Source organism: Pyxicephalus adspersus, chromosome 4 (genome assembly GCF_032062135.1).
Source record: "Pyxicephalus adspersus chromosome 4, UCB_Pads_2.0, whole genome shotgun sequence".
Classification (NCBI taxonomy): domain Eukaryota; kingdom Metazoa; phylum Chordata; class Amphibia; order Anura; family Pyxicephalidae; genus Pyxicephalus; species Pyxicephalus adspersus.
This window is the reverse complement of record NC_092861.1, coordinates 103,757,006-103,768,141: the sequence shown is the minus strand read 5'-3', so window position 1 is coordinate 103,768,141 and position 11,136 is coordinate 103,757,006. Positions and strand designations below refer to the sequence as shown.

At 37.2% G+C, this 11,136-nt stretch overlaps 1 protein-coding gene across 1 annotated transcript in view; it reads left to right on the top strand.

Moving 5' to 3' along the window:
• The first annotated feature begins 867 nt into the window (after positions 1-867).
• The window catches only part of CAPN9 (calpain 9), a 193,442-nt gene continuing 183,173 nt past the window's right edge, over positions 868-11,136 (top strand). Inside the window, exons 1-2 of the mRNA XM_072410240.1 lie at positions 868-909; positions 1,634-1,703. Of these exons, the coding sequence (XP_072266341.1) occupies positions 868-909; positions 1,634-1,703 (112 nt within the window). The remainder of the gene's footprint in view (positions 910-1,633; positions 1,704-11,136) is intronic.

The following is an 11,136-nucleotide window of genomic DNA, read 5'->3' as shown; positions in this document are numbered from 1 at the left end:
ATAAAAGGAGTACCTGCAAAACTATCTCTTGCAGAAGGCTTTACTGATGAATTGCTAGTTTAATGAATGATAATAGAAAAATGTAGTAAAATATGTGTAAGTGATGGTTCTATTTCAATTAGGAAGGTTGTCCTAGAGGACTGTATGCCAACCCTTATAGTAAGATGGTCAGTGGAGTAAAAAATGCCTACCATAATAATTTATAGGCAGTTATAGTAAATATTTTCCACTCATACCCCCATTCATGAGCGGTCATTTTTTGGTTCATATACTGGACCTATTGCAATGTAATTTTGTTCCAGCTGTGTGATCTTGAACAGTTGGGTGGTATGGTCATCTTCTGCACATACTGCGCTCTGAAATACTCACTGGCATACCTGTCCTGCACATATCTTCTACTTTTATGCTTTCTGGTACAAATCTCCTGCACATCAAAAATTTTATTTTTGCTATTTTATCCAGTTTGTACATTTTGACACCCTTTTACACTTTTGTATTTTTAAAAAAATCTTAACATTCCCAAACTTACCCATTCTGGAACAAGCACACCTATTACTAATGCTTTAGAAATTAAGGTTTCTCTTTATTTGGTATTGGGTGTGCTATATTTATATGTTTGATGTATTAGTACCATTGACTTTTGTGGGTGTAATACATATATGTGTCCGTTTTCTTAGTGTCAACTATCTTGGGTTTTACTCATAAAGTAAATATGTAAATAATCCTAATAAAGGTACATTTATAGATGGCCTCAACTCAAAAAATTAAGATTTGCTATGCTACAATGAACATTGCACTTCCTGTGCCCTGCTAGTCCTGTTTTTATGCAGTATAGCTCTATGCCTGCAACTGCTAGTCCTTGGAGAAATGGAAAAAGATTTGGTGATCACACTACTGTGCGTCTTGCTGGTTTGTGCATTTCCATAATTTAGTTTCATTATTTCTATTGTTTTGTGCTTTCTGCCGTTCCAGTGCCATTGGTATATTCTGTCATCTGTTATAGAGACAGTTCTGAGATGAGTTTTTCTGTGACAGCTGTGAGTCATCTGGTGTTTGAGAAAAAAAAAACTGCTGATCAGTTTATGAAAGCACCACTAAGTATACATGTTTAAAAAAGATACAATTGTCTGGTTGCTCTGAGCTTAAACTGCTTTTGTTTGTTTTCATTTTTTCCAGTTTTTATGAATCCGTCATAATGCAATAGCATAAATTTGCTTTATTCAAAGGATAATACAATATCGTTTGACACCGCAAACACCCTAAGCAAGCTATTGGAATTAAAAAGGAGTACTCCAAACAAATCAAAGTAGTGGAGAAGTATAGGTTAATAGAACAATAAGTTTGGTTATAAAAACAATTTTCTGAACTTTGAATATCTCATGGAGCACTAATACAATAAAACATTTTAGAAAGATATGGTACCACCATAAACCTGACAATAATTTTCTTTTCTATCTGTATTTGCTAGTCAAATTTTTATTTTATATTTTTGAATTACTGTCGTACGTAGCCAGGTTCTTTAATCAGGTAGCGCTCACACTGGGCTATACCTGATTAAAATTTTACTGCCAATTACTAGTTAAACATATGCATAATAATTTATAATTAATTTCTACTGCATTATCTTTTCTAGGAAATTGTAAAGGACCCAGAGTTTATCTTAGGTGGTGCTTCAAGAACGGATGTATGTCAGGGAGATCTTGGTAAGTTTTACATTTTTTTTCACAAAGATTATTTTTAAATGCATAAAAGTTACAGTATATATTTCAAAATACTTGTGTGAAAAAGTAAAACCACTTATTATAATTTTATGGAAACTTATTGTAGTGTTGTAGTGTTGAATATGTGTGCTGTATTATCCACCTCTTATTCCCCCCAAAAACTTTTTTAATTTCTTCAAGTAGACCACCTCTTTCTACTACCTTCTGCAATGGAAAGTTCCCATAAAAGTTACACTCCCCACTAACATCTTCCTAGTTTTGAGGCAAAGGATGAGTCTTCATAGTGATTTCCATCCTGTATTAAATCCAGCATGACTTCTAACATGAAATTACTAATAACTGCCGGACTGACAAATTTCATAGTCTCCCTCAATGAGCTTCAACATGTGAATGATGATATCATCAATGATACAAAACAAATTTTGTCGGCCCGCCCATCGGCTTTAACATCCTCCCGCTATCAAGGAGGAGAAAAGGGCGCAATAATAACCTTTGCAGACAATTGGCTTCCCTGTGCCAGGGAGGATGAAGGTGAAAACATTTGGCCAGGTAGTCTGCATTGGTTGCAAAAAAAAAAAAGCAAACTTTATGTAGTTTGTGTGGTCCTACCACTACTTTGTTCTGCAGGTTAATACTTCCCCTTTACTAATTCTATGCCCAGTACCTCAGATTACTGTACATAAATTATGCCAACAGTGGGGAGAAGGTTTTATGTAAAGACAACATTTTGAGTTTAGGTCCGCTTTAATATTAACTAGTATTTATATAGCACTTACATAGTACGTAGTAGTCATTAGGGTTGTCACTAACTGTCCTTCAAAGGGCCTTACAATCTGATATCCCTACCATAGTCATATACAGGTATTCTTTAACATAGTCCAAGGCCATTATTTTTTTTTTTTTTTGAGGGGAAGCCAAACAGCCTATGTAAGGCCCTGGTCCAGCAACCATACTTGCCAGTCCCCCAATCTAACACTGCACTTACCTATAGTGAGCCCCCGCTCAGCCTCGGGAGACTGATTGCATTTCCCAGCACCCAGTTTCCCCCAGTGAGCCCACAGGAGCCCACAGTTAATGTAGTACCACGATTCCAACAGACAAGTCCAGAATACAGAGCTAGAGGTCATAACAGATAATCCATCCACCAGAGGAAGTACACAGGAGCAAACACAAGCAGAATCGGGGGTCACATGAAAAAGGTCGGTCCAGGCAGCATAAACTCGCAGGGTCAGTAACAGGCAAAAACAGCAACAGTAAATCAGATGAAAACTCACTCCAGCAAAGATAGCCCAGCTACATGCTACAAAAGGCACTGGTGACTGGCAGCAGAGAAGCTATAAAGTCCCAGCAACAAATGGCAGCGCAGGATAGAGTAAGGAACTCACCAGTCTCTAAAATCCCCTTCAGCTGTTCACAGGCTAAGAATGGATCGTGGGGATGCCCATAAAATACATTTTTTTCCAAGATAATACTATTGAAAACACATTGGTTATGTAGTCATGTAGCTTAACAAAAAACGCACAGTAGCTTGAATTTGATTCCCAAATGAAATGGAAGCCAGGGTAAATATTTGCAAAGAGCAATGAAGATGAAAGATGAGGGGTGTTGGGAAGGGTAGATAAGAGGATGTTGCAGTAGTCAATGCAAGAGATAAGTACATATACCAGGTGTTTGGTGGTCTCTTGGAGCAAGAAGAGGCCTATTTTTGAAATTATGCACAGATGGAAGTGTCAAGACCCTGAGATTTTTTGGATGTGGAGAGTTGTAAAATCAAAGGGTACACCAAGGAGTAAACATGCACTAATATAGTTGATGGTGGCATCATGCTTTGCTCCACAGCCCTCTGACTCCTGGTCAGCACACCGCGGTGATCATAAGCCTTGATGAACACAACCTCTCCTGACCCTCTACCAGACCCAAAGTATAATGAATCAAACATCTTAGCTCTCCTGGTTTACTCTGGAACCAGTGCAACTTTGGTGGCAACTGGGCAAAATATCCACCAAAATGCAATAGATTCAAAGCTTGATATTTAGATATATACCACAGATTTGACAGTACTGAACTTGATGATACTATTGTAACTATGGACCAAAATTCTGCATACAATTCTGACATGGATTACCAATTGGGGGAGCTGGAGAACAAATTGGATAACCTGGAGAATCATTTCAGATGTTACAAGTTTCATATCATATCATAACTTCACTCCCAGCTGAAGGTCCCCACAGACATGTCCTAGATGAGCTACACCACTACACAACCAAGAGGCACAAATCTTTGTTTACCTTTCATCTTTGACTGTTGAAAAAAGAAAATATTTTAAATTGCTGCCTTTAATTGAGCTAGGATTATTCACCAATAAGTATTCTTCCTCATGGCCAATAGAGGGTAATAAAGCTCCATTGTATTCATTGGAAAAAAATATCTACACCAACTAAACATCTACCGTATTCAACCAACTTGAATGATGGGACTTCTGCAAAAAGGCCCCCTGGGACTGCCTAAATGTAAACTACCCCAAGTATTGTTATGTGCTGCCTTCATTGTTTGAGACTATTTGACCCAATCCCTGGGCCCCACCTATTTAAATCCATTTAATATCAGAATTATTATATACATTCAGTGGCAGTTTATTAAAACTATTTAAACAATGTTATTCTATATAGCAGGAGTGTCAAACTTAAATCACATAAGGGGCCGAAATCTAAAACACAGACTAAGTTGCAGGCTGAACATTTTATTAAGCTACATAGTCTTAGTAGAAATATAGATCTTGCCTCACCCTGAGACACCATATCACATGTCATCCTTGTGCTTTAATCATGTTCTATAAATAAGAACATGCTTGTCTTCGTAAGCATGAACATATATTCACTTTCCCATCTTTCATTAAGATCAAATCTGCATCAACTTGGACATTTTGGGAGTAATAGTTTTTTTGTTCTCAGCAGCTCTTTCTGACATAGGTGTACCTGACCTATCCTGGCCTTTCTTGGCCTGTCTCTGTGAGGGTAATAGAGCCACTGTCTGTGCTGACGTGAAGGCCTGTTTCTCTGAGTCTGTTGACATTGCCAATGTAGGATCCCACTGAGATTTCATGCTTTGAGCAGCAGCAGCATACTACTGGCAGCAGGATCGGGACTCTGGCACAGTCATGCTTAGTGCTGGGTCTCGTGCAGGAGTGTGAAGAAGCAACTGGCACCTGCAGCGAGGTCAGGCAGTGTGGACTGCCCCGCTTCTACCTAGCTTTCTTGGACTGGGTCCTCCTGCCTGTCAGTCACTTGGATGCGGCACAGTCACCGCAGGCCACAAAAACAGCTAGACGGGCCAGATTTTGCCCACGGACCTTCTGTTTGACACCTATGCTTCATAGTATATATATATATATATATATTATTATTGATATTTGAGCCTTTGCTGGTATACTTTTTTATCTTTAAGAAAGCTGCATTTATGTCTCTCACTATATTTTCAGTTGAAAGTTAGAGGGTATCCAGGCTCTCCTAAGTGGGATTTTCCACAGAAGGCTTTGTTGTGCTCCTTGCAAAACCTCTACCCCTTTATTCTGGTTTAAGCTATATTATTGCTCTCGGGTACTTTAACGACCGTATTATAAATTGCTACCTAACTCTTACATGTAGCCTAATGTACAACCACCATCTGTACCCAAGTTTCTTATGCAATTATACCCTGTTTGTTCTTCTTTTTATTTCCTGACATGTCCTTAAAATTAAGCTTCCTGATGGGGAATATTGCAGAACCCTAAAATTATTTTGCAAAGCTTTCATTTTGTTAATATCACCTATATGCTGCTATCCCCATTGTCCCAGCACTTTAATTTCCCAGCCCTTAATGATCTTCCTATACTTATATTATCTTTATATTATCTAGTCATGGGAACCTACGAAAAGGGCCAATAGTGGTGGGAGATACAAAAAGACATAGATAGATATTCCAATGCTTTTTTTTTTAAGAAAATGTGCAGCCTAATTATTGCTTCAGGTGTCCCTCTCCTGGAGGTGACAGCAATAGTCTAATTGGTAAAATTTTAGATTTCTAAATGAACACAGAGAAAAAAAGATAGATTTTGTGGTGAGTACAAGGTACACACAACAGATACAGCATCTATGCCAGAAGCACACTGCTAATCCATAGTTCTATTACACATACTATATATATTCAAATATAAACTAAGGTACTTACTTTTACCTGAAAAAAACACTCTAACCCTGTACACAACACCATTGATAACATTCAAAACAGTAACCCAAAAAAATGCCAATATTATGAATTATTATTATTAAAAATAATAAAATTTCAACAAATTACACAGTCCTGTACATTAAATAGGGGTTGCAAATGACAAGACAGATACAGACAGCCACGCAGGAAGAGGGGAGGACCCAGCCTAGAAAAGCTAACAATCTAAGAGTGTGAATAAATACATCAATGATGTGTTGTTTTCAATATATTTTTTTAGAAAGAAAATAAAAATAAAATCATATAGGCTCAGTCTGTATCTTCCCTTCCCCCTGAAGTATTTTGTACTTTTAAGTTGATTGGAATGATCATCTGTTCTTAACTGATCTTTAATGCATTAACCCCCCTAGCCTTCCAATTTTGTCAGTTTTTTGATGCAAAAAGTGATCCCATTTTTTTTTGCATAGAAATTTTTGTTTATATTGTGGGCCTGTAATTCTTAGGATTAACTCCTGGGTGTAATAATTATATTTATTTATTATATTAAAATAAAATAAAATATAATATAATACATACTTATAAATCATAATTATAAAAAATAATGAAATATTAGACCACAACAATGTAATTTATCAAAAATTTCTCACTGAAATCTTCGAAACAAGGGTGCAATAATATTGATAAATAATATAAATTAAATGCAGAATTTAGAAAAAAAAAATATTTACAATTTTAGTAGACATCCCGGGTGTGCTAGATTTTGAAGCAGGGTGCTGCACAAAGTCCAACATCACAGTCAGGACAGTAGAACCTGGTTTCCTTGCGTTTCTTCCTTCCTCTGTCATCGTTCTTTGAGCAGCAAACCAAGCACATCCTTGTAGGTGCGGCCTTTTTCTGGGTTGGTGGGATGTATTCAGTGAAGTGATAACCGGTCAGGCGTTCTGGGTTGACAACGGTGGAAGCACAACATCCAGGTCTATTCATAGCCACTGATGGTGTTTGGTGGTTCTTGACTATGGATTCGGAAACTTGCAAAATTAAGTCTGAATGATTCACAGGCCTCTTTTTTTTTTGTACAGAATGTAGGTATTCCCTAGGCACTGCTCAACAAGATGCCTGAAAGTCTTTTTGTAGTACTTCCTTTGCTGTTTCCTCATCACTGGGTAGAATGTCATGGCTTGGTCAGCTCTGTCGACACCTCCCATGCTGGTGTTGTAGTCAATCACCACCTGTGGCTTCGTCACTTCTTTCCCACGTTTTGTGAGTACCAGAAAGGTGGAGGCATCATGGACAGTACTCATCAGGCACACATCTTTCTTGTCATGCCATCTCAGGGCCATCATCTTGCCTTTCTGCCAGGCAACTATTTCTCCTGTCTTCAGCTTCACTTTTGCAAACAGTGATGGCAGGTTGCGCCGGTTAGCCCTAACGGTTCCATAGGCATCTGTTCTGTGTTGCAGAAGGAACTCATAAAGCTCAGGAGAGGTGTAGAATTTGTCAGTTGTGACACAATAGCCCTGGTCTAGCAATGGCTCAATGAGGGATAGCACTGAAGATGTTGCCAATCCATAATGGTTGTATATGGGGTTGAACTGTGTCCCTTTTCCAGTGTACAGTACTGTATTCCAGATGTAGCCAGATGAGAATTTGCACAGCATATACGCTTTCACGCCAAATCGTGCCCTCTTTGATGCAATGTACTGCACCCGGCTGAGCCTCCCCTTGTGAGCCATTGAACTTTCATCAATGCTGACATCTCTTTCTGGCACATAGGTTTGCTGGAAATTTTGTAGAATCATCTGAGACACTTCCCAAATTTTCTTCAGTTTTAGTGCAGGATGGGTAGTCTCATCAAATTCTTCATTTTTGCAAAATGCAGGTACTTCATGATGAAGGAAAAGGCATGACTGTGCCGAAGTCATACACTTTTTTTTAAAAGTTAGCAAACACACAGCAGCACACATGTTTGCATAAAAAAATGCAAAAAATGTAAAAAATTAGCAAACACAGAGCAGCAAACATGTTGGCATAAAAAAAAAAATTAAAAAAGTTAGCAATCACAGAGCAGCATACATGTTTGCATAAAAAAAAAAAAATAATAAGCAAAAAATTTCTTAAAGCACAGAGCAGCACACATGTTGGCATAAATTTTAATCTGGGAAGGCTATGTCCCCTTTTATTTTTAGGCAAATAGAGGATTTGTTTCTGTGTCCAAGGACTATCCCCTCCCCAAACAAAATGAAGAAACTCCTTTCTAAATTTAAGTAACAAAGCACGTGGTAGATGAATTGGTAAAGTTTGCAATAGATACAACAGGCGTGACATGACATTCATTTTAAGAACATTACATCTATCAAACCATGAATGCTGTTCCAAAATTGTAAATAACTTCTAATGGAAGTCAATGGTGGTAAAAATTTCAGACTCATTAAAAAAGACTGATCCACAAATTTTGCCCACCTAAAAGGAAAAAATGAATTAACCTCTTCTAACAAATTAGGTAACGTAGTCCTTGGCGAGGTAATATAAAACAGCTAATAATCAGCATACGCCGCTACTTTATGGTCATAATTTTTAACTCTAATACCTTGTATATCTCGGTTCATTCTAATACGTCAAAGAAAGTGCTCTAGTATTAAAATAAACAACATAGGAAAATAAAGGACATTCTTGCCTTGCACTATTACTTATAGAAAAATACTAGGATAAGGAACCATTAATTTTATTTTTGCTGTCGGGGTCGAATACAGGGAAAATATCCATGCTATCATATTAGATGGTAATCCTTTATGAATTAATGTGAGCTTCAATAGGTCCCAATCAACCCTGTCAAATGCCTTCTTGGCATCAGCTGCCAAAAGCATTGCAGGAAGTTTATAAGCTCGAAAATATTCAATCAGGTCCAATGTCCTGATAGTATTGTCACAAGTTTCACGACCAGGCAGGACCCCCCTCTGATCCAGATGACAAAAGGCCTCAGTAATGGACTGAGGCGTTTAGCTAGAATATTACTAAACAGTTTCAGGTCATAATTCAAAAGGGAAATTGGGCGATAACTGTTACAAGAATTAGGGTCTTTATCAGGCCTAAGTAACACAATATACCGGGACCGCGATTTTCGAACCACAATATAGAGGGGGACTACTGTATAATACATAATAATTATTTTGTATTGGATTCAATACATATAATTTGTATTGAATCCAATACAAAATAATTTGAATTTCCCACCGCGCTCCCTCGCACTCACTGTCTCAAGCACCAACGTCACCGGAACCTCCAGGGGAAACATCAGTGCATTCGCTGGGGGACACATCAAGGGAAGATGATGTGGCCTGAGGATGAGATCAGAGGGGCAGGACACTGGAGGACACCGATGGGACCAGGTAGGTATTTATTTTTTATGTTTTTAGCTACCCTGAGTGTGGCTAGGGGGTTCAGATGTTGTTTTTTTTTTTTTTTTTTACCCCAAGCCACACTCAGGGTTACAGCCAGGAAGTCTGCCCTAACACTTTCATCATCTGTAGGAAGAGTTTTATTTAAATTTATACAAATCAGTGTAAAATATCTGAAAGGTCTCAGCAATATCTGAGGTAGGGTGAACCAATTTATTAGGTATAAAGGTTTTAGCCCTCTTGTCCAGAAGAGCATGAGAAAGAGCTTTACCAAGTTTATTTGAATGCTCATGGTAAAATCCTTTAGATTTAGTTATTAGAAATTTTATTTTTAAACAATGTAATAAGCTCCCAGGTTCTAATGATCTGTTGTTCTGTGTTTTGATGTTTTTTATGGGTCATTCATTATGTAAATTATGTAGTGCTTTTTTTAAAGTAAATGATTCAGTTACGCATCCCTTTCTTTTTTACGTTTATGGCCCTGCTGGATAAAAAGTCCCTTTATATACCATTTATGGGTCTCCCATAAAGATAAGGGATTCTCAACTGAAGATCTATTTAATTCACAAAAGGTCCTGAGTTCTGACTCAATCCTACCACACATCCCTGAAGATTCCAAAAAGGAATCATTAAGTTTCCAAGAAAAAGACTTGGATACTGTTAACGTCCCCTGCAACACTATTGAGATGGGCGCCTGATCTGAAATTAAAACCATTCTATCTTGGTCGACACAATTAAAGGAATAGAAATGTTTAATAAAAAAAAAAAAAAATTCAATATGCGTGTACGTTTTATGCATTGAAGAATAGAATGTATAATCCCTATCCGAAGGATGAAGGATGCGCCAGATGTCCACTAACAGGTGGGAATATAAAAACCTTTTATTCCTGCGTATTGTCGCATAGCAAAGAGCTGAAAAACATCTATTACAGGATTAAAAACAAAATTTAAATCCCCCCTAGAATAAGTGCACCCTCACTAAACTCGTGTTCTAACACTGTTACTATAAAAGCAAGTTGGTTGGTATTAGGAAAATACACGTTCACAAAAGTGAATTTTTGGTAATTTAGTACATCTTTAACCATAAAATATCTACCTTCTGGATAAGAATAATATGCAATAAGTGACCAAGACACTGATTTATGTAAAAGAATACAGACTCCCTTAGATTTAGTCTCCAGAGGTACTATGATATGCTACATGAAAGTGACAATCAGTACATTTTTGGATCTTATCATATCTAAAATGTTTTTCTTGTAAAAATGCCACCTGACATTTGTCTCTGTGGAATTCATGCAGCACAATAGCTCACTTAATAGAGGAGTTAAAGAAGTTCACTTTCAATTAAGTAATTTGCAATGCCTTATAAAAATAAAAGGGAGGGTACAAGGGTAATAACAATTGGGAGATTCACAAATTGAAAAAAATCCCTCAGATTAAAATTACTATCAAAAAGAAAATAATTTACCCTAGAAGGGTAAAAAAACAAACTAATGAATGAAAAAAGCTCCAGAAAACAAAGATTTAACCCCCAACAGAGGTGGAGCAAACCTATTTGGAGCAAAAATAATATGCAATGCAGATGAACAAGCACCTAACAGCAACTAATTGTGAATAAAATTATTATTAAAAGTGGTAATCAATAACATATGTACATAAGGGAAAAAACTCCCCCAAGTCTAGATATCTTATTGGCACCCGATAAGATCGATATAATAATCAAGGCATCATTTTGCTACTTTATAATTGTCTACTACACAATACATTCAGCCACTTGCAACACAAACACAACTGTTGCACTGACCAACTTCAGTAGA